The sequence below is a fragment of the Podarcis vaucheri genome (genome assembly GCF_965113315.1).
Source record: "Podarcis vaucheri genome assembly, chromosome: 13".
Lineage (NCBI taxonomy): Eukaryota > Metazoa > Chordata > Lepidosauria > Squamata > Lacertidae > Podarcis > Podarcis vaucheri.
The window spans coordinates 35901280-35926297 of NC_138751.1; the positions used below are offsets into that span (position 1 = coordinate 35901280).

Here is a 25018-nt window from a genome sequence, read left to right on the forward strand (position 1 = left end):
GGCCAGAATGACTAAGTCGCTTCTGGTGAACCAGAGCAGTGCACGGGAACGCCATTTACCTTCCCGCCGGAGCGGCACCTATTTATCTACTTGCACTTTGACATACTTTTGAACTGCTAGGTTGGCAGGAGCAGGGACCAAGCAACGGGAGCTCACCCAGTCACAGGATTTGTACTGCTGACCTTCTGATTGGCAAGTCCTAGGCTCTGTGTCCCGCAGATTGCTCCATATAGTTTGCTAATTCCTGTTAAGAAGGTATTACCCACTTGCATCTTTTCTAACACCTTGGTCTTAGCTGCATTTTCAATATGGATGGATGGTATTGAGAGTCACAAGTAAACCACAGGGATATTGATATGAAGCATGTTTGTATATCGTTTCTCCTTTCCCCTGAAGGTCAGGGCAGTTCATTGCCTCAGTCATTCTGAAGACAACCCCACGAGTCAAGTCATTATTGTGCCATTTTACAGAAGGCAGGATTGAGGCTAAGCATTAGCAACCTCCCCAAGGCCTCCCAGTGAGTGTGCAGCTAAGTAGGGGTTTTGAACCCAATTCTAAGCACCACAAGCTACCAAATGCCGTGTTCGTTGCTGGTCCCCATTGTGCACTGTATAATGATCCTTACCACTTCAATTTATCATTAGCTCCTGATGAAAATGTCGAACTTTTGATGACCTCTCCCATTTCCTCCCGGCAAAAGCTGAAGTTGTTGATGGTCCACATGTAGGAAAATTTGACCACTTTGATCTTAAGGGGAAAAAGAACAGCAGAAAGACAGTTACAAATAGCAAGATGATGGAAAGACAACATACCTTATTTCCAATGATGATATGTTAGACCAGCCTTTCTCAACCTGTGGGTCCCCAGATGTTGAACTAAAACTCCCATCAGCCCTAGCTAGCAAGGCCAGAGCTCAGTGATGATGGGAGTTGTAGTCCAACAACATCTGGGGACCCACAGGTTGAGAAAGGCTGCATTAGACCATTAGATGGCTCAAACAGACCTTAGCAGGGTATCCAGAACATGGAAAGCAGGGCAGCCATTCCTGCGAAACTTGACACTAACATCACACGGGTCACGGGATTCCCTGCTTTTACACATCAGATTCATCACTGTTAAAAGTGGGCAGAACTCAAGCTTCAAGTTTTAGAAAGCATCACACGCTGCCCAAAACACTGGCTCGGGACCGTGACAATTTGAACAAGGCACCAAAGATGCCAGCCAGTATTGCTTTTCACTAAGATATTCTTTGCCCCTCCGTGGGGCAAACAAAAGGATGCTAAAATGCGGACTTACTTGAGTGTAACACCAGCTCTCAGCAACAGGCCCACTTGACATCTCTGCCGGAGGAGGAGGACTCGGTACCCTTGACATCGCCAGTTTGGAGGTCAGACAGGATTCCACAGGTTAGTTAAAGAAATCTGTGTGTACAAACTTCACCCTGATTAAAGAGGAAGAGGGATATAAAGGTTAGTTAAAACTTCTCAGCAATTGTTAAGCTACCTCAGAATAGCATGGGTTCTGGCTAGTTTTCCAGTGCTTTGTTTTTAAAAAATTGTCTTATTACTGGAAAAGGTTAGGCACTGCAGATTTCCCCACCTCTGTTACCTTACTATACTGTCTCTACACCAAGCTGAATTTGCGGAAGGAAGATAATGCTTCGCAATGTTTACTACTTACCTTAATGGCCCACTGCGGGCCACTAGTTTCTCAGCTACACTAGTCAAATAAGGGTGTTTTAAATGCATTATAAACATGCAACACCAGATTGTGCTACTGAGCACGAAACATTTCTATGTAATTTTACATAGGGTTTCCCCACCCTCCCTTTTGCTATAACGATTTATTTTATGACTTATTTATAGCGGGTTTTTTCCTGTGCGTAGATCAGGACTCCTCTTTTACGTATGAGAAACTGAGGAATAAGGAATTACAAAAGCAGAGATGGGATCTGAATCAAAGCATAGCTTTTAGCTAGTTGAACAAAGTGGCTGTCAAATCATGCACCACGGATGGGTTTGCAACTTCAAGAGAACAACCGAGGAAAACGAGAATCATGAGCCTACTGAAAAATATGGACCTTGTTTTCGATCCACAGGAATAAAAGGGGACGAGCAAGAAACAAGGTAAGAGTCATGGGACAAGGTCTTGCACCACTCTACGTACAGAGACAACTATAATTGTTTTATCCCACGCTCTACCTGAGCTTTTTCAAACACAAGCTGACATTTAGCAGCGTTTGAACAAAAGGAACCTGGGGCCAAACCACCATCACAAATAATTCAAAGAGTTTCAGTAGCAGCCCTGTGAAGTGTTGGCTTGCATCCAAACAATACAGCCCTGGAGACATGAGATGCATTCTTATTCTTGCCCACAAGTTACCCCTAAACCTAAAAGTAAGGAATATCACAAGGCTCCCTTCCAGAGTCAACTCCTGCACCTTTCGTAGCACTTGTACACTGAAACAATATAAACCCACTTCAGACTCACTCTAGCTAGCTAACTCAGGTGCTTCGCTAGCTCCAAACTTTGCACCATTAACATTCAAAATAAAGAGCACTGTTAAGGTACACTGTACATTACTTTAGAGAGATGGCAGTCCTTGCCCCAAGGAGCTTACAATTGCAATTTTACCACTATGTGAGGCACTAGATTATGGGGACTGAAGAGACTGGCAAGAACAACAAAAGCTGCTGCGTGCTATACAATTGTATGAGTCTATGATTCAAGTTGAGAGGTATGTTCAATTAAAAATAAAGTAAAATTAGCGAACTCTTGCAAATGAGAGGCTGGCTGCTCACTATTCAAGGTCTTTGGAAAACCATTCTTCACACAGGCCTTTCTTTGCCAGTTGGCTTTCACTGATGTTTTTGACCTCTAGGTTAGATTAGTGAAATGCGTTATATGTGGGGCTGCCTCTGAAGACAGTTCAGAAACTTCAGCTAGTGCAGAATCCAGCAGCCAGGTGGCCCACTGGGGCAAGATGGTTTGAGCATATTACATCAATCCTGGTTTGACTGCACTGGCTGCCAGTTAGTTTTGTGCTCAATTCAATCAAAACGCTGCTCACAGCCTATAAGCCTTAAATGGCTCGGGACTGCAATACTCCGAGGACTGCCTCTTTCCATATTAACTGACCTGGGCCCTGCGATCATAATATGAAGCCCTTCTACGTGTGCCTCCTCCACGAGAGATCCGGAGGGTGACAACATGAGGCTGGGCCTTTTCTGCAGTGGCTCCTGTTTGTGGAATGCTCTCCCTGGAGAGGTTTGGCTGGCGCCTTCATTATACTCCTTCAGGCATCAGGCAAAACTGTTCCTCTTCAACCAGGCCTTTGGCTGATTGACATCTGGTGCCCTTTTAAATGTGTCGTGGGAAGGGGAGGGATTATTGGCTTGTTTTTCCCCCTTATTTTTATTATGTACCATATTTTTCGCTCTATAACACGCACCCAACCATAACACGCACATAGTTTTTAGAGGAGGAAAATCCGTAGACATGCCACCCGTAGGCATTCCCTCCATAACACGCACAGACATTTCCCCTTACTTTCTAGGAGGAAAAAAGTGAGTGTTATGGTGCAAAAAATATGGTATTTTGTATTTGTTTGCATTGTAATTTTATGTTGTGAACTTGCCTGAGATCTACAGATGAAGGGTGGTATGTATGTATAAATGTTGGTAGTTATGTTTTTAGGCTGTGCACCGCCTTGAGATATTGAATATGAAAGTGTCTAAGCATAAAAACTTTCTTAAAAAATAAAATATGTGGCTCACTTATGTTGGGAAGATTATACAGTGGTACCTTAGTTTTCAAACGTCTCGGAAGTTGAATGTTTCGATTTTCAAATGCCAAAAACCCAGAAGTAATTGCTTTAGTTTTCAAATGCTTATTGGAAGTCAAACGTGCCACACAGCTTCCGTATTGAGTTTTCTGGAAGTAAATGCTTCAGTTTTCGAATATTTCGGAAGTCGAATGGTCTTCCGGAATGGATTACGTTTGAAAACTGAGGTACTACTGTACTTTAGATTTGCTCATCAAAGCCTTGCTCACATGCTTTGGTGGAGTAGCTCACATAAAGAATTGCAGGTCCTTTCCTTTGTGCACTGTGGTTTGCTGGTTCCCTCTACAACCAGCACCATCCTTTTCTCAGACTTGCAGAACTATGAGCTACCTGCCCATCCAAAGCAATCTGGGTCCTCTGGGAGCAGCACAAGGCTCTCTCTTCCCATCCCTCGTGGCTCCCTAACACACTTGGCTGCTAACAGCTGGCAAAATGTGTGTATCCACCAACCCGACAAAATCTAAAATTAAAAAAGAAAAAACACACCAAAACAATCAAAACTGCCACAAACAGCAGAGGTGCAAGAGATAAGCTAAAGAAAAAAACAGATGTTCTCATAGAATTTGCAATGGGGGGAAAGGGGAGAAATGAACAGAACTGCTGTTTTTTGTTCACGTTCCAAAAACAACAAACCTCTCTCATATATATATTTTTAAAATTGGCACATTAGTTCCAAGCTCTGATACAATTTTCAGATGCTTTCTACCTTCCAGGGTGCCGAAGATATAAACACATTCTTTCTCTATTCTAAGTAGAAAAACTGACACAAACTCCTTAAATAACAGATGTACAACCATCAGCGATCCAAGACAATTGCCTTCCTGTACACTTTGCACTCTCCAGAAGGCTGGTAATGAGATGAATGCTACCTCTACAAAAATCTTCATGTTAAGTAAGGAATAAGCCTGTTTTCCTACTGCAACAACAGTGTTTTGATATAGCACCCTAGTTGGGGTGTATCAGGCCTCATGTACACAACACCTGGACAAATCTGTTCACACCATCCTGCAAAGGGTCAAACCTGCACATCAGAGTGTCATTTTCCCTTTTGCTGGGAGCTACAACTGGCAGGTCTTTAATCCAAGCACTTTTTCCACTGCCATGTACAGTGGTACCTTGGGTTACATACGCTTCAGGTTACAGACTCTGCTAACCCAGAAATATTACCTCGGGTTAAGAACTTTGCTTCAGGATGAGAACAGAAATCGTGCTCCGGCGGCGCGGCAGCAGCAGGAGGCCCCATTAGCTAAAGTGGTGCTTCAGGTTAAGAACAGATTCAGGTTAAGTACGGACCTCCGGAACGAATTAAGTACTTAACCTGAGGTACTGCTGTACTTCTCAATAGCCATGCCAACAAGCCAAAGCACTACTGAAGCCCCGCTTTTATTCACTTATGTCAGCAGCAGTTGCTTTAGCTGCCGTCACATATGCTGCAGTATTTAGGCAGTGCTGCACAGTGGTCGGAGTGCTGAACAAGGTTTTGGGTGAGCCGAGTTCAAATCCCCTCTCAAGTATAATTCATGAGGCTCACTGGTTGTCCTCAAGCCTCTGCCACTTCCCCTTCCATCTCAAAGCATTGGTGCGAGATGAAAATGGGGGGGGGAGTACAACTCTGAGCAACCTGGTGAAAGAATCACAGAATCATAGAGCATTGGAAGGGGGCGACGAGGGTCATCTAGTCCAACCCCCTGCAATGCAGGAAACTTTCACCCATCGGGGGGCACAAACCCACGACCCTAAGATTAAGAATGGGCATAGGCAAATTTGGCCCTCCAGATGTTTTGGGTCTACAACTTCCATCATCCCTGACCACTGGTCCTGTTAAGCTAGGAATGATAGGAGTTGTAGTTCCAAAACATCTGAAGGGCCGAGTTTGCCTATGCCTGATTATAAGAGTCTCATGCTCTACCAACGGAGCTGTCCCAGCTGACAGGGTGGGACAAAAATGCAATAATGCCACAGCTGGGCACTCTCTACACACAGAAATCAGGCAACTTGAACTAGGAATGGAAAATTAAAAATTCAGGTAGGTAGCCGTGTTGGTCTAATGCAGTCGAAATTTAAAAAATTGTCCAGTAGCACCTTAGATACCAACTAAGTTTGTTCTGGGTATAAGCTTTCGTGTGCATGGTATCTGAAGAAGTGTGCATGCACACGAAAGCTTATACCCAGAACAAACTTAGTTGGTCTCTAAGGTGCTACTGGACAATTTTTAAAAAATATATATATTAAAAACCACTGCTAAGAAATGACTGTGGTGGGTCAAAGGGAAGTTTCACTTTACCTCTAGAGCTGGTATGGGAAACTTGTGGCCTCCCAGGTGCTGCTGAACTACAACTCCCATCATCCCTCAACACTGGCCTTGCTCACTGGGGTTGATGGGAGTTGTAGTTCAGTAACATGTGGAGCACCAATGGTTCCCCCATATGTCTTAGAAGACGTGGACCAGAATCTGGTGAGCAGAGGCCACAAGGTTTCCATTTTTTAGTGATCGACACCTAAAAGCTATTCATAGAACTACCTGCCATGTATCTGCCTAATAACTCTTTTTCCAAGCGGGGAACAGGCTGCTGGTCCCAGCATAGGGTACGGGTTTGAGTGCTTAGCTGTAAATGGACCCCTTCATTTTTTTAAGTAAAGCTGCATGTTTTAAAATCCACGAAATAATACATTTAAACTACACATTTCTAAATATTCTCTCAAATAAACACTTTAAACTTTTTTTTAAATACTTAAAAAGAACAACAATGCCCATTTACACCACAAAGAACTCATAACCCATCTACTTTCAGCAGCCAGAAACACCATAACCAGACACTGGAGAGACCTGTCAGGAGTAAGCATGGACCAATGGTACCAAGTAGTATGGGAAACAGCCCTACTAGAAAAATTAACTAATAAACTGAAACTGACACGGGGACAAACAGAAGAAGACGCCTTCACCCCGGTATGGCTCCCCTTTATCACATACACAGCCCAACAGGACAATGACAATAATCCACCAACAGCATACAAATCAATATGGCTAACCTGATCCAAAACACCCACCCACCCCACTCACACATGAAAGCAAAGATCACCACAGCCAATCACAAACAAACAATCACACCCTAGGCCAACCCCAACCTCTCTCACCACCAAAGGAACACAAGTGAACAACACAAGCAACGCTGACACCAAACTCTACATACATTAAGCATAACAGAAACACCGCCACCCGACCCCACCCCCATCCATCTTCCCTCCCTCCACCCCCCTTTCTTTTTTTCTTTTCTTTTTTTTCCTTCTCCCCCTAATGCCTCAACAAATGAAACGGATTTGTAAAAATGTTACATGGGGGGGGGGGAATGCGAGGCATTACACCTACCTCTGTAAAACAAGAAAATACTTAATAAAATATTTAATAAAAAAATACTTAAAAAGAAGAAGTCAAAAACTGTTTCAGAACATATGAGAATTGCAAACGCCAGAGGGTAACTAAGTTCCAATCAACACATTGGTCCAAGAGATGCAGGTCAGGTCATTCTGGAACAGGCAAATTTCTAATTTCTCAAGCATCCCTAGTTGGAACATAATGCCTGGGGCTTGCACGACAGGCAACCTATGACCTGATTCTCAGGTGAAATGAAACCACTGTTTAAATAAACATTAACCAAAGCTTATGTCTGAACCCAACACAGTACCTTAACTATGGTTTGTTCAGGAAAAGAAACCATTATTTGTTGCTGGCTTACTGAACTTAGCTATGGCTTAGCACATGCAAACCGAGGCTCCTCCTTAACCCATAGCATGTGGTCTCTTTTATCACCCTGCCCAAACAGCACACCAAATGACAGAGACATCAGGCAAGAGTGGCTGGAAAATAAAGCCTCTCTCCGTGCTCAGATCCTCTTCACTGGCACTTTCCCTGAAGCCAACATTGCTGCTGCAACACACACACACCATTGACAACCACACCTGCACTCCCCCCACAACACCTGCTGCTAAAAAATTTTAAGCCACACGTGTCTCATCCAATTTCCAAGTAACATTCCTGCACAAAGACCTTTGGAGTGTCACGTTTGCGCTGCTAGGGTGGGCGCTTCAAACAGGAAGATGTTCACACCTCTGCAGAACTGGGCAGCTTAGCAGGGTTGGGATTTTACCAGACTTTTTAGCAGCTGGAAAAAGTGTGCGTTTTAACAAGCACAAAGAGAAATTGTACGGGTCAGAGGGTTAAGACACAGAGGGGCGGCGAATTTCTGTTTCCAAACAAATGCACTTTCCCCACGTAGCTAAAGGTTCTCTGCGACTTTACGCTTTGATAGCAAAGTACAGAAGAGAGTCTGTTGAGTAGGGTTCAAAACCTCAGCTTTGGATCCTGAAATTCAAGCCAGCCAACAGGTGAAACGACTTAAAAGTTTGCATTAGTAAAAGCAGTCTTTCAACAGCAGAGTGCTTACTAAGCGCAAAGCATAAATTCATTATGACACTTGATTGCTGGTTGGGGAAAGGAAAACAAAAACGAATGGTTGTACAGGGGAAGAAAGGGGTTTGAAAAACTAAAAGCTGCAAAGGAGTAGGGGCATTTGTTTATTGGGAGAATGGAAGGGGAGAGCAGCTGCTTAATGGCAGCTGCACTGAAGATCGCAGAGATTTCCACACCCTCGCTCTCACAGCCAACTAATAGGAAGGGAAATGGTGACACTGTGAGGCGATGCCGGTCTATGAGAAACAACAGACTTAAGGGATGTAAAGAAGAGGCGCAGCTGAGGGTGGGCAGAGTATGACAAAACAAGCCATAGTTACTTTTGCATTTCACATCACATTATGTTCGTTTATATAATCCAGAATATGCACGGCTGACAAAGCCCAGTTGGGCGAAACAAGGAATTATCCTGGAATCCTTGTCTTATTTTCTGCATGTGCCATTCTTCCAAGTTTTTCGTCTGATACCTGCATACAAGGAATTCTTAAAAGCATCTTCTCATGGAACACGACAAGCTTGATATAAGAATTCCACACCGTGGATATTGCCAATATAAGAACTGAATAGATTGTATTTCCTGATCAGTCTGCTGGACTTTAATTTCTAATACAGTGGTACCTCGGGTTACAGACACTTCAGGTTACAGACTCCGCTAACCCAGAAAAAGTACCTCAGGTTAAGAACTTTGCTTCAGGATGAGAACAGAAATCGTGCTCCGGCAGCACGAGGCCCCATTAGCTAAAGTGGTGCCTCAGGTTAAGAACAGTTTCAGGTTAAGAATGGACCTCCGGAATGAATTAAGTACGTAACCAGAGGTACCACTGTAATATGTTTTGTTTATATGGTAAGTTGGTCTATAGAACCATATATTTTGATATATGTTGAATTGCATTTAAAAAATATATATATAGTTACATACAGCCTGTTACGTATGTGTTGTGATCAGTACAGTGGTACCTTGGGTTAAGAACTTAATTGTATGTAACCCGAGGTACCATTGTAGTTACTTTTGCCTGCAGAGAATGACGTCTGGTTGGTGCAATAAACAACTGTTAAATAAGTCGCGGTTTAAGAATGGCCTAGCATGACATGCACACTGCACCTATGGCCTATGAAAGGGGCATGTGGTGCCGGTGCACACTGCTCAGATTGTGCACACCCAATCTTTCCTGTGTCACGCCGGAAGGAAGGAAACCAGAGGGCTAGCTTAGCATTATGTGCAAACCACAACCTGCGGCTTGTGTCTGTCCAAGCAAACCCCCTTTTGCTTGTTTACTTGTGGTAATCCACAGTTTGGCTTCCCATGGCAGCAGCATTATTATTATTATTATTCTTAAACTGAATTTATATACCGCCCTATACCCCGAGGTCTCAGGGTGGTTCACAGAATAAAATCAAAATATAAAACCACAAAATATGTAATCAAAATAAAAGCAACAACCCAATAATGCTTCCCCCCTCCACAAAAACCCTTCACATTTTAAAAGGGCATAGAAACCAGGCCACTGTAGCTTCCTAAAAATACCAGCTTACATGTAACGTGGTATCCCAGCTCAGAGAAGTGCAGAGACAAAGCTGAAAGAGAAAGAATGCCAAAGACTCAGATTTCAAATGTGTGGCTTTCTGCAGCCTCTCCCACATTTCCATAAAACTATCTGCCTGCATGTTCAATGGTGAGGGCTACTGAATTTGCCATGTGGTATGTGCCTAGTGTTGCTATGAAGGTAACATCACTAGCCTATAAATCTGACTGGAGTAGTGTGAACTGTTCCGAGAATTGCTAAGGTTGAAAAATGGTATATATTTTATACAAATATCCCCCAGAGTGGCTGGGGAAACCCTGTCAGATGGATAATAATAATAGTAATAATAATAATAATAATTCTACAGGTAAATACTTACAGAAGACACATAGGAAATAATCCCTCTTGTGGTCTTTATTTTTTGTTACTGCTAGTAGTTTTTACATCCCACTTCTGAAGCAGAAAAGCATTCATAAAGCAACTCACAATACAGCTAAGATTATAGATGCATATTTATAACATAAAGCGTAATAAGAACTAAACAATACAGTTGCTAGTGTTAAACTAAGTTTTACTCAAATAAGACCCACTGAAATTAATATTCACAACTTAGCCATGATCACATTTGGGCTTTAGAGGCAATCCCCAGAATGTAACGCCCATGCAAATTGCAGGCTTACTGAATTTTTGCAAATAATGGGAAATTCTAAGAGCAGGGAATTCCAATGCTCCAGTCAGGAGGTATGAAGTGGCAATGTCTTCTGTTTGATTCTGCACATAGTTTAACCAACAATTTGCAGAGTCATTTGTGTTTGTTTGTGTGTGTAAGGGAGGGATGACAAGATCCACCTTTGGATATGGAATGGCACAGATTTTTGAGTATATAAAGGTCTAGGGGCATATTTGGGGCATGGTTTTTTAGTCAGAAGTTGGCCACAGGAAGGGAGGGAAGCCAAGTCCTTCACGTTACCAGGCCAAAGCTGGGAAAAGGAGCTCCTGGCCACAGGAGCTTCCTGCAGCCAATCAGAAGCTGCCCTTTGGTTTCCAAACGTTTTGGAACCTGATTGGACTTCCAGAACGGATTCCATTCGACTTCCAAGGTGCAACTGTACTCCATATAACCACCCTGAGCTAACCAACACTCATCTTCTTTCCTAAGTTGCTGCTTCTTGCCCCAAATTAAATCCTACACTAAGGACACTAAGAGGAAGGTGGGTTATCCTGCGTGTCTGGGGAAGGAAAACTAAGGAGGAGATTCAGGACGGGTTTCCATTATATCATATAAAAGGAAAATTTGCTAAAAACCAAGAATTGTCAACTGTGTACCCCCATTGCAAACCACACAGACACACACACACCATGTTAAAACAGAAAAGGGGGGGGTAGTGAATCCCAGCACTGTGGAAAGAAAAGTAAGAAGTAACCAACAGAAGGTGTTAAAAAAAAATCCATCACAAAACAGACAAATCTGCACATACCATACACATCTGGCTTAAAGCAAGCTGATAAGAGTATTATCAACACAGTTCTGAATCACCAAGAGAAAATTAAATAGATTTTTCAAAAGGCAACAAAGCTTTCAGAAACACAGCAGATATCGAGATTAGCCTGGCACAGAGAGATTACCCGCCACGCTGCTTCACTCTCTGAAAAGAAGATTTCACACACTACCATGCCAGGGCATCAAATTACTACTTGGAATGAGCCATTAATTTGAATCCTGCTGTGCAGGACTCTGCATAAGCAGAAGCTTCCTAGGTTTTTACACACCCTTAGGACACCACAAGATCCATGGAAGCTTGCTGTGAGATGAGGGAAGGGAAACCTGTGCAGGCTCAGGCATTCCTCCCACTCCCACTAAGTGCCTGGCATTGGGTGGGGAGGGTGGCAAGAGCAGCAAGAACCCAACAGGGGTTGGAAATGGGCAGCTGAAATCAAGCTTACAGGCTCCTGAAATTTCCCCAACCAAGTCCCAACAATAATAGGGATTCGGACTCCAATTTCAACTCCTAACAACCCGCTAGGCAGGACAAACCAAGAACTAATGTGTGTACTTATTGTAGACACACAAAGCCAATTTGAGATGCTGACATTCGCCTGAGTGAGGCCAAAATGCAAAGCAGGTGGATTCTTCCTGGATTTGATTATATCGAGAAGCGGTGTTGGGGAGCAAATTGAATGCCAGACTAGGATCTGGGAGACAAGGGTTCAAATTCCCACTCGGCTAGGAAGCCCACTTGGCGGCCTTGGGCCAGACACACACTCTCTCTCAGCCTAACAGGAGAAAACAGGAGTAGGGAGAACCAAGCATGCCAACTGGAGCTCCTTGCTAGAGACACAAATGTAATACATAAAGGATAGATCCTGTAGAACAGGAGTTGAGACTGCTCACAGGGTCCATGCTACTCCCTATACTTGCATAAGATAACAATTGCAGACACAAAGGTACAAAGCAAAGCCTGACGTTGAAACTAGTTCTGGGGCTCAAATTAAGACCTGCTGCTAGCAGGATAATAAAAAATGTCACGCAAATGTCTAAGATTCCTCCGGATTATAGAGGGGGCTATGGCGTGGCTTGCTCTGCATGATCTCAGGAAAAGCACTGATTATGTCAGTAAAGAACACCCCCACTCCCATGCCAGTGCGAATCCCTAGAGGACTGTACATTAGAAATGACCCTGGAAGGAATAAACCTCCCTCATCTGTTCCATTAGCACTTTTGGCAAATTTGGGTGGGTGAGATGCACTAGGAAGCTGGAAGTGAGATGTGGTTTTAGGGACTAGCAACAGGTTGTATGAGAAGGAGAACAATCTGAACAGAGGAGGGAGCAGTGGAAGATGGCCCATTAGGACAAATGGAAGTCTGCTCTCAGCCAGTCTGCTTACTTACTATCAGTCTAAGTTTCTTCCACTTTAGTTTCAGTACTGGCCTTGTAGAACTTGGCAAGGAAGAGGATGGCAACAAAACGAATTAGTTGGATCTGCTGCCATCCGTTCTGGCTGCACTTACGCTTGTCTTCTGCCCTACCAGCCCCAACTGGAACCAACAACCACTTAGAGAGAGTTACATCTAAAAGACTGTAAGATTTTTGCATTTGATCACAATGTTATTAAACACTTGCCTGGCTTTTAGAGTTTCTTCTTTAATTGAAGCCCATGACGAGAGAGAGAGAGAGAGAGAGAGAGAGAGAGAGAAATTCTCAAGGTGTCTAAGTCAGGCTTCCATTAAGACGTGAAAGCATTTGTTAGGACATTGTGCCTCTCCCATAGGCAGAAGGAAGCATTAGACAGACTCCACTATCCAAGAAAGCAGGACTGGGTAAAAATATGTCCAAGCCCTTGGCACCAACCAGCATCTAATGGCCAGGGGAATTTCACCATCCTGACCAAACTGCTGTTGCACTATGTGGGTGGACACTTCTGGCAGACGTTTGCTTTGCTTTGCTTCCTTTGCAAATTGAGAGCTGGCCTCCTGCTAATATTTCTGACATGGCCCTCAGTGCTGCACACAGATCACAGCCATGACTTATATCCTAAGCATTTCACAGAAGCTCTCCAATGAATTTCCACCTGATGGTTCATTTCCCTTCTTCAATTACATGGTCACCTATTTCAGGCTGAAGATCGCTGAAAACAACAACAGATATGTTTGATAGCTAGGTTCCTAAGAATGTTTTGCTGACACCCAGGAATTTGGACTACTGCTTCAGGGTTTTTTAAATTATTGCTTAAAAGAATTTTATTTATTAAAAGTGATTCCTAAATTCCCAAACGCAGAGGGAAAGAAAAGTCCTTGCTCACCAGAATGCCTAGAATTTTGAACAAAGAAAAATCCAAAGGTAAAGCTGAATTTCTCCACCCACACCCCAAATAATGCTTATACATCTTTAAGTTTCTAATCAGGGGTCCACAAATGCACTTGTCAGCAGAAAGCATCTCTTTTACTTGGAGAGAAAGTCTGTGATGAGAGCAAACTGAGCAATGAGCAGCAGAAGCTCATCTGGGACCTCACAGTGGTCTTCAGAGACAACTGGAAGTAGCAAAACTTCTAGCTGGTCCAAATGCTTTCAAAGGCCAAGAAAACTGCAGGGAGCAATCTCCACGCCTCCCCTGAGCTAGGAGGGCAGACAGAACTGACAGAAACCACAAATTTTGGCTGGCTAACCAAGAAAGTGTGCAGATTTCCTGTTTCGCTGCAATTTATAAACTACCTTCAACGCAAATCTTATACTGAGCAAAAAGGAGAGCCTATAATACTTTGGGTACAGTAAAAGATGAAAAAGGTAAGGGTACAGTATTGCCCTGCTGACAAACTCTGATTGTGATAAAACACAGATGCAGCTAATGACTATTAATAATACTGGAGGACTTCAACAACGCTCAAATTAGTTGGGTAAATGCAATTTTGGATCATGAAAGGAGACACAAAACTGTCCAGGCAAAACAAACAACTGTGCCTTGGAACAAAGTCAAGAAACCGACAAGGAGAAGACGTGTTAAGGTAAAAGGAAGCTGAAAGGTATAATTAAGAGGATCGAATCTCTGCAGAAAGCTTAGAGGTTATTTACAAACAACCTAATCGAGACTTAAACGACATAGAAAAGAAAAGACACAAACAAGGCCACAAGTTTGCCGGTTAAATAGATGAATGGATAGAAGGTTGCTTTATTGTATACATGAAGAATCTTTTTTCTTTTTAAGCACAAATTCTGGCAAACCAGATAAGAAATGACAATAAGGAAGTTATTTAAGCTGTAAATGTTCAAAGCTATAAAACACTAAAAAACAAAAACCCCTTTAAATTCTTGAAAAGCAGGAAACCAGTCAGAGGCAGTGAAAGTGTTAAATGAGAAAAAGGGAGAAAGGGAGAAATGAAGGAAGATGAGGATATTTAGGCTGTGTACATACTGCTGTTTGCATTTATTATGCTCCCACTGTTGATTTGGAAGCGGTGTCCGCACAATGTTAACCACAATCCATCCTATATCTATTTCATTGTTTCTTATGAAATACTGAATTTTGATGTTTCCCCACAAATTACCTTGGTTCAGAATTGGAAAAAAGAATCACCTACCTGCCTTTTAAACCAGTGATAGGTACACAGTCCCCTTTTCTCAACTCAGACTGAAGCTGGGTTGGGGGGTGAATGCATCACAATGCATTATTTTGTAAGAAACTGCAGGTATGAATTGCAAATGATGTTGTGCGCACACCAATTCCCAAATCAGCAGCAGAAGCGTACTGCATGCAGAGTAAACAGGTGTGTGAACAGAGCCATAGGCTATATTTATTTGACTCATAAAGGTGAGATATGAATGAGCTTTTTGGCCATGCCATTGGTCCCTTTGCTTATTTCTTTATGTAAGGAAACCAGAAAGTCTTCCATTATCTATCGTTTCGCAGTTCATCCAAAGTGGGAAAAGATGGTTAATGGCCAAAATATGAAGCCAACTTAAAACTGTGCCTTCATAGCCTGGCTTGTTCTGAAACAGCAACTGTTTCCCAGATTCAGGTAGGTAGCCCTGTTGGTCTGACACAGTCGAAATAAATAAAAAAATTGTCCAGTAGCACCTTAGAGACCAACTAAGTTTGTTCTGGGTATAAGCTTTCGTGTGCATGCACATACCCAGAACAAACTTAGTTGTTTCTAAGGTCCTACTGGACAATATTTTTGTTTATTTCAACTGTTTCCCAGTTTAGATGAAATGGGAAACTACAGATCACAGAAGGTTTCCTGGTTTGCTTGCTTCCCTGCAATGGAAGGAAGATCAGAAAGGCAGTATGCACCCCCATAAGGCTTGTTCATCTCTTGGCTCATTAAGATATTACTGTATTGTCCAAATTAGTCCATTATGTGCACTACACTGGCAGCTGAATCATAAAAATAGTATCATGAAACTAGAAAATGTACAAAAGAGGCTTTTTAAATACAGAAAACGTGACCCTGGGAGCGCATGAAAGAAGTATATAAAACCATAAAGAAGAGAAATTCCTCTCTTCCAAAAGACCTGAACTCTGGATCATTCCAATGAAGGTTCACAATAAATGGAAGTCCTACTTCATCCCAAATTAACTTGTGGAATTGAGTGCCACAAAATCCAGTGATGACCACTAGAGAAGGTGGCTTTAAAACAGATTAATGGACAACAGGTGTCTCGACAGCTAAATAGAACTGTGATGTTCAAAGGCGTTATGCAGAGGCTGGAGATGGGGGTAAGTATAATAATGTCCACCATTTCCTGCTTGTTAACTTCTTAAGGGCATCTAGCTGCCTCACTTAGAAACAGGCATCCTTAGGTCGGATCCAGCAGCGTAATATTTTATGTCCTTACAATTAAGCTAGCTGTGAACAGCCATGTATTCCTAGGTTTATTTATAGTGATCTGCTTTGAAACCGGGGGGGGGGGGGGACTTTGGTGCTTCATTTTGCGCTGAATGTTCTGAAAACAACAGAGATGTCTTCAGCAGAGTTGTATCACTGGTCTGCTGCTGTGAGCTGTTCATCAAAAGCTCAGTCAAACTCTCCTCTTCCACTTCCTACCCATGGTCCTTTAATTGTTGGTGTCAGTGATTTTATCTAGAGCTCATATGGGCAGTTTTGTACGCTGGAAGCATGCTTCTCTCTGAATAGTTTCCATTGTTGTATTTCTTTCAGATCCTAGTATTCTGAAGCCTATCTACATATCAGAGCAATCCGTGAAGTACTGTATTTCCACGAGCAATTTTTTTGGGGGGGAGGGGAAGGGGGTTAAAAACATAAACATGTGATCCTTCGCTTTCATTCTCAAGCACAGAGAGACTGGTCACATTCTGAATGATCAGTCTGATAGTTTGCTAGGCTTTTTCTTTCCTTTGCAACACAGGATTGATGAAAAGGATATGTGCAGAGTACCTTTTCTTTGGTACGGAGTAGCCACAGAAGATTGGTGGAGTGGGCGGAATTCTGGATTACGGAACATATTTATTCTATTCATTTCTAAACTGAAAACTAAATCAGTAAGTGTATCTATGCGGTAAACAAAATCTCAGTTAAAACCAAAACGTAATGAATGAAACCAAAGAGCATAGCTACAATGTTGAGGTGGTGTACATAAAGAAAATCAGAGAGTTAAATTCTAGATGGGTCTCAGAATGCAGTGGTACCTTGATTTTCGAACGTAATTCGTTCTGGAAGACCGTCTGACTTCCAAAACATTTGAAAACCGAAACCCCAATAGCCGACAGCTAGGATCTTGCACTCAGCGGAAGCCGCGTAGCATGTTCGACTTCCGAGTTTGAAAACCGAAGCATCTACTTTTGGGTTTTCGGCATTCGAAAACTGAAACATTTGACTTCCGAGACTTTTGAAAACCGAGGTACCACTGTATCTGCCTTATTTCCCTGCTCCCCAGTAGTCATGGGGCAGTTCTTATTCTGGGCTTCTCATGGTTAGACAGACAGGTTTCAGGAAGATACAATCAGCAGGGCAACCGGATCCACCAAGTTCTCTCTCTCCAGGTTTTTACTGAGCACTTTATTTTATTTGGTGGGGAAACAAGTTTGACAGTTGTGCACAAAGTGCTGGTGACTCTGCTTTAACTGTGAGCCAACTCTGGATTTCTCCAGAGGCGAGGGCTGTTGTTTTGCATCTCGGAGCCCAGAATACTGACAGAACATGGGACAAGGCAGCTTACACAAGGGGGTGGTGAGGCAGCTTGACTTTCTACTCTTAACTTCTGTGGCTTGGCATGCAACCACATACCTTCCTGGCCTGTCCCCCTGGCTGCTTCTTCTTTTTTAACAAACACCTGGTGTCCAAATTGTTTATCAAATGCCCGCCTTGAAGCCTCTGTGCATTCCAAGCCCTGTCCAAAATTTGCAGCTTGTTCCCTGAGAGTAGATGTCAGCATAGCTAAGGAGAAGGGGGAAGAAAACACCTCAACAGATGAATCCTAACCAGAGGTCAAAGTTTCTCTGGCCAACTTCTAGCAGGGAGAGAAGACAGGAACAGAGGTAAGTTCTCCCTCTCCCTGCGGTTGTTTATTATTTCAATTTAGATCCTGCCTTTCTGCACATAGCACTCAAGGCAGCTCGCAGTAATAAAAATATAAAAACAATTTTTAAAGTCAATAACAATCTCTGTAAAAGTGAATCACCAATAAAACGAAGAAGAGCAGATAAAACCAATTCTCTCTACTCCTGCATGCCTCAGATTCCTTTTTTTTCTTCTCGAGAACTTGCGGCAACGCAACATTTGAATTGCCAAGAGCACTGTTCGCCACGCTGCCGAGGCATATCAGAGATGGGGTGAAGCAATTTCAGCAGCACAGCCCCTTCTCCCCTAAAGTAAAACAGTTTATGCAAGAAGGAGGACGAACTACTATCAGCACAATCCTAAGCATGTCTATTCAGAAATAAATCCTAATGAATTTAATGGGGCTTAACCTCAGCTAAGTGGGGTTGGAACTGCGGCAAAATCAGTAGTTTGTGGCTAACTACAGTACTTTGTTACCAATATTATAAACTAAAACCTATAATGTAATTACCAAATGGCAACTTAAACCTAGGCTGGGGTCGCCACAATGAAATGAATGTCTAGGCACTGTTTCCTCTGGGTTGTTGTTGTTGTTGTTCTTGTTATTTCCATTTCTATACTGCTTTATATTTTAAAGAACAAAATTACAAAGAGGTATACCACATATTAAAACATCAAATAAAGCAATCCAGAATAAAACAAATTCAAGCTTCAAGGAAACTATTTCAGATCCTTCTCTAAGTGACATTTTGCTTTCCCCAGTTGCCAGCTTGGCATCCAGAAATCTCCACATGGTCACAACTGGACTGCGCCAGTTCCAAAACGCACCTGGCGCCTGGCTAATTTCGAACACTGTCATCCTTCAACACGGGGGCTGCTCAGAAGCAACGGCATACCTTTCCAAGTCCTGATTTAATTCCTCTGACACATTTAGCTCCCACACCTCTTCAAAGCTATTTACAAACTTAAATAAAGCACCAGCAGTGTAATCCACGATTCCAAAACTAGCAGAGCCAGCAGCCCTATTTAGTCATTACTCACAGAAACAGGCAAGACAAGCGGGGCTATACTTTTAGCCCCACATCTGCTGTCATGTGGTGCCTTCCAACTTCCCACAAGTTCAGAGCAAACCTTTAAGAAATCCTTCCAAAAATTCAGGGTAAATGTCTGCAGCGGGGCAAGTTACAGTGGACTTATAAAAGCTGGAAGAAGCTGCTCAACAACTGGCAGGGGGCTAAATAAAGGCAAAGCCCTGCAACCCCTTTGTGCCCTTGTCCCATCATATGAGTACCAACAGAATGGCGCTGCTTAAAACAAACTCTGTACAATTGCAACTCAGACTTTAAAAGCCTGAATCTTCAGAATGAATTTTCTGGGTGCACATTCCACAGCACTGGGACTACAGCAGAGCAGACTCTGCCCCCAATGGCTGCTGCCCCATAAGGACAGGATTCTGTGCATCACCTTGTGGGCCAAGCTACTGAAATCTATATCCAGGTGAGAAGCCTGTTCTACCTTTACCTGGTGTTAGATGCACATTTTGGATTTTTAGCAGACGACCAATGTGAACTCCAAACTTATATGTGTCATCTTTTCCTCTAAGCTTGCTTCCATAGATTTATTATGTATTGACGGAAGTAATATTTCAGTTCTCTTAAACTTATCGCCAATCAGGTTCTCCAAGAGATCCTAAAAAACCAGTCTCTATACTATTTGCCATCTTTTCTACAAATGAATATGGGAAACCACCTTAAACAAAGTTGGTCCGTGTAGCTCAGTGCTGTCTACACTAACTGGCAAGGGATGCAGGTGGCGCTGTGGTCTAAACCACTGAGCCTCTTGGGCTTGCCAATCAGAAGGTCAGCGGTTCGAACCATGCTGGGGTGAGCTCCCACTGCTCTGTCCCAGCTCCTGCCAATCTAGCAGTTCGAAAGCACGCCAGTGCAAGTAGATAAATAGGTACCGCTGCGGCGGGAAGGTAAACAGCGTTTCCATGCGCTCTGGTTTCCGTCACGGTGTCCTGTTGCGCCGGAAGTGGTTTAGTCATGCTGGCCACATGATGCAGAAAGCTGTCTGTGGACAAAGGCCAGCTCTCTTGGCCTGAAAGCGAGATGAGCGCCACAACCCCATAGTCGCCTTTGACTGTACTGTACCGTCCAGGGGTCCTTTACCTGGCAGATGCTCTTCAGCATTTCATGCAGAAAACACTCCCAGCCTTACCTTGAGATTGAATCTGGGACCGTCTACATGCAAAACAGATGCACTACCATTGAGCTGTGGCCCTTCCTCAAACTATGAAGTCTAAACTACAGTTGGCAATGCCATTTCCACCAATGTGGAGGCTTGCCAGAGTTCAAAACAGACTTATTTTGGCAAGAGCAGGAATGGGAAAACTGCAGCTCTCCAGACAGTGGTGCTAGACTCCAATTCCCACCAGTATGGTCAGTGGTCAGTTCTGACTAGAATTAAAATCCAGCAATATCTGGAAGGCCACAGCTTCCCCACCCCTGGATTAGAGTCTCATTTTCATTTCTGATGAGGGAAAGTCACCATTTTCAATACAGAGGACATTTCATCTCCTCAATGTGCACCCATGTAAAATGACTACAGGTATGTCACGTTCTGAACAAGTTTAAGAAACCCACATTTTCTAAGGTATGATAAATCTAACTTAAGTGTCATAAGTTTACCATTTTGGGGATGTAGGAGATGCAATTACCACCTAAACATTAGAGCATGATTTTAATTGGCTACCGTTTCCATTTCAGAGCTGGCTTTTCAGACAAAGCTTTTGAAATGGAGCAGAAACAAATAAACAAGCACTGATATCTAGAGAACACGGTTGGCTGAACCCAAACAACATTAGCAGAGACAAATGGATCTGGGGCCCGCCCACACCAAAGATAGTGAAATCACTCCTAATGTGAAACCTTTAATAAAAGAGATAGGTGTTAGGGACTCAGGAAGGGGGGGGGGGGGAATATCACACAAAAATGAGAAGTATCATATTCCATAGATAATGGGAAGGTGCAAAGGCACTAATGTGAAAGACACAATAGAACCAGTATGGCAAAAGCAAGAGGTTTGATGTATAATTAGGAGAAGGATGCACACTGATGAAATAGGAAAAGGAGTTTGAACGTCAAGCTGTAAAAGAAACCAAAGAAAAAACACTGCTCCATTTATAAGGAGGATTACTTAGCAGGCCGGAAAGGAAAATTGCTGTTAATGCTGTTCTTCAGCGTTGCCAGAGCTATATAATTTGGTATAAAGCTGTTGCTAAAAGAGAATGAGAGGCAAACGTAGCAAAATGAGAGGGATGGGGAGAAGAGGTAAAGGTGAAATGGCACCTAGCTGTATCCCTATGGAAGCAGCAACCTATGATGTTCGGCGGCAATGCTTTTGGCTGCTCTTGGTGGCTAAAGGATGCCCACATGTTTCACCCTTCTTGGAGCAGCAGGGAATACAGCTCAACCAAATGTAGTTGCAAAGGGGAAAGAACCAAACCAAAAGGACAGATGGAAGGTAACAGCATGGAGCACATTTGACTCTAAACATGCATGCCTTGCCAACATATTTTCAGACTTCATGGAAAGAACTTGGTGCATCTTTCAAAAGCAAAGTTTCCAGTGTGATCTCCCCAAAGTGGATTGGGAATTTGGTGTGTGCGTGCGTTTGAATTTTCAATGCTTTGACTTTACTACAGACCTGAAATGGATCAGGGCCCCCACACCTACTATTTACATGGAGAGAAATCTCCTGCAGAAACACAGCTGGGTTTATTAGATCAGGGTCCTCCTGTGTAATGGATGTGTATATTTAGTTGAATAAACTGAATAGAGTAAAAGATTATGATTCACTGGGGGGAGTGTGCATGTATGAACTTATTTCTAGTTGCTATTTTGTTAATATTATTTTATTAGATTTGTAAATGCCTTATTTATCTGTTAATCATGTAATATGACTTAGGCTGTAATTGTGATGTTTAGCTCATTTTTTAATTGCTGGTTTGTTTCACAGATTGCAATTGTTTTGATGATTTGTTAATTATATGATTTATGCTGTATTTGTAATGTTCCATTATATTGTTGTTATTTATGGTTTGTAAGCCAAGTCATTTGAATGGGAAGAAATACAATCAATTGACTTCTGGAATGATAGTCATGTTCAGTGTTAAAAACTCAGATATATAATCTAAATTGATAAATGGCACTTTAAACCTAGGTTGTGATTGCCACAATGGAATGTCTCGGAGCCATTTTTTGTTTGCAGTGGAATTATTTATCATTATTTCTATACCACTTTATATTTTATAGAACAAATCTCAAAGCAGTTCACAACACATTGAAACATCAAATAAAAGAATAATTCAAGCTTCAAGAAAAATATTTCAGATCCTTCTCTAAGTGACATTTTGCTTTCCCCTGTTGCCAGTCTGGCATCCAGAGATCTCCACATGGTCCCAGCTGGACCTGCGCCAGTCACAAAATGCACTTGGCTAATTTCTAACACTGGTCCTGTTTGTTGTGTTATCTGCAACAGATGAAGTCAGTGGTTCTCAACCTGTGTGTCCCCAGATGTTGTTGGACTACAACTCCCATCATCCCTGAGCTCTGGCCTTGCTAGCTAGGGGTGACAGGAGTTGTAGTTCAACAACATCTGGAGACCCACAGGTTGAGAAAGGCTGGACTAAGTCTTAGAGCCCCTCATCTTTAAGGTGCCCCAACACTGTATTTTTGTTTTCAGAATTCATGACCTGGTAACACTGTGATCACTGGGTAGAGAAGCAGATGCCTTGAATCAAAGCAGGAGAGAGACATTCCTCTCTTTAATGCATCAGCAAATAAGTTATTCTTTCCACAGCCTCTTACCAGAAGTGCACCCTTTGGCAAAGTGAAGTTACACAAAAACCTCCAGTAGGGCCATAGAAGTACATCGTTTTAACAGTCCACACCCAATAAGGATCTTTACAGACGCACAGAAAGACTACTTGCCGTATGCATCTTATTTCTTATTACAAAATAAAAATCCGAAGGCTCTATCAGGGCAAGCTGCAGTTCAAGAGAAAAGACAGTAAAACATAAGCAGCAAGTGCTCAAATGCCCTAAGGAACACGCCTATCTGGCAAGAAAGAGATTGCGGGGTCCAAAATTAAACACACAAGACTCAGAGCGAGAAGTTGGCCTGGCTCCAGCAAACGTTAAGAAAAGCTCTTATGTAGGGATCGCCACATTAACTTCGGCGTCACAGAGCTGTCTTGGAAGGTAATAAAGTGATCCACATATGTGAAGCTGCGTGTGCGCACACGTTCCTCAGGACCTGGCCAACAAAAAGGGTGTTAATTAGCTCCTCAGTTGCAATATATCAAGTATCTGTAGTTAAAGTTGCTGAGGTTGCAGGCTACAGTTGCGGAATCACGTGGGATTAAGATCTATATAACAGCTGCATGTGCACCATTTAAGTCAGTGGTTCCCAAACCTTCTTCCCATAAACCGCTTGAAAATTGCTGAGGGTCTGGGTGGACCACTTAATAATTTTTCGGCCTTTTGTAGCAATTGTGGTGCACTTGCCAGGTGCTATACGATCTTCAATTGTATTTTTACAAGCCACAGACCACCTGAATGAAACTCGTGGACCACAGTATGGCAAACCCTGATTTAGGAAATCTGAGTTCAGTGATAATCAGTTCCAAAGTTAACAATTTCTTAGGACACACTCATTTTTTACAGTGTGCCTTTAATTACTGGCCTTCACCAGGTTCTCCAAGTACTTGCTGGGAAAACTGGGTAAGTTGAGGAGGCAACTATATTAATCTTTCAGTGATAAAGAACCTCAACTAAACCTTTACGCTAGCAACTGATTTTTTCGTAGCTAATACAGTGGTACCTCAGGTTAAGTACTTAATTCGTTCCGGAGGTCAAACCTGAAACTGTTCTTAACCTGAAGCACCACTTTAGCTAATGGGGCCTCCAGCTGTTGCCGCGCCACCGGAGCACGATTTTTGTTCTCATCCCGAAGCAAAGTTCTTAACTTGAAGCACTATTTCTGGGTTAGCGGAATCTGTAACCTGAAGCGTATGTAATCTGAAGTGTACCTGAGGTATCACTGTACACAGCCCTCTCAGTTGCCAATATCAGGCAGGTGAATGATCAACATTTGTGACATTGAAATCTTGTAGGGGCCTGTTGGTTGATTGATTGATTGTTAAAACGGCTTCTAAGCATTTAAATGGGGGGGGGAGTAACGGAGCTTGGGCCCTCCCCTCCCCTCATTCACTTGCCAAAGTGGGTTTCTAGTAGCTCGAATCAGCTAGAAAAGGAGAGCTTCCTGATTAAAGATTAAGTCTAAACTAAATGAGCCATAGAGTCCAGAGAGTTCCCTGTATCTTGGGCTAGCTGGCCACTCAACTTAGCAACCAGTGTTAGAAACTGAGATATATATGCTAGGTGCCAAATGGCTCCTTAAGCCAGGGTTGCAGTCACCAAAACAGAATGCCTAGTTGCCATTTTGGGGTCAGACAGCTTGAAAGTCATAGTTTTCAGTACAACTTTTTGGTTTCTGAAATTCGTTCTGATTGTGCAGATAAAATATAACGGACAGAGTTCTACAGGATGTGTTGCTAGTGTGTGAAAACTGTCAAGATCCAAGGATCCCCAGGCATGCACTTCCAGATGGTGGAGACGTCAGGCACCATTCTGGAGCCCAGGCATCTTCACTTGGTCGCAAGTGGGCCAAATGCGCCTGGCAAATTTCAAACACTGTTAGCAAGTATAAAGAATCATGTCAAAGACTGTAATATTAATCATATGTAAAGATAGAAGACAATGGACCAAATGCAGGAACATTTTGAGAGAATTCACAAAGATGAAAATCTGAGGCATCCTCTTAAGCAACTGTTTTGGTACTTGGCTAATGATGCTCAAGTACAATTCAGATGTGCAGGTGATACCATGTGCCAGATACAGGTACATGCATATATAAATCACAGCTTTCCCCTTTAAAACGTGTGAGCATGGAGAAATTGGGTACCTGCCTCCAGATGCAAATATGGCATCTTCCCAAAGTGTCAGCACCACTTCTCCACTGAAAAATGCTGGCAGGTTGTGATCAGCTTGCAGGGAATAAAATGGGAAAGATGGGCTCAAGCCTTCCCACACTCATCACTGGAG

At 42.8% G+C, this 25018-nt stretch overlaps 1 protein-coding gene across 4 annotated transcripts in view; it reads right to left on the reverse strand.

Annotated features, from left to right (window-relative positions):
• Positions 1-25018, reverse strand: part of SPOP (speckle type BTB/POZ protein) — a 52362-nt gene that overhangs the window by 14073 nt on the left and 13271 nt on the right. For 3 of the 4 annotated variants that reach the window (XM_082194484.1, XM_082194487.1, XM_082194485.1), the window contains exons 2-3: positions 1297-1441; positions 626-747 (exon numbers count right to left, since the gene is read on the reverse strand). In XM_082194484.1, the coding sequence (XP_082050610.1) occupies positions 626-747; positions 1297-1374 (200 nt within the window). In that variant the 5' untranslated portion in view covers positions 1375-1441. Of the gene's footprint in view, positions 1-625; positions 748-1296; positions 1442-9845; positions 9888-25018 lie in introns of all 4 variants that reach the window. The other variant, XM_082194486.1, reaches the window with a different exon arrangement.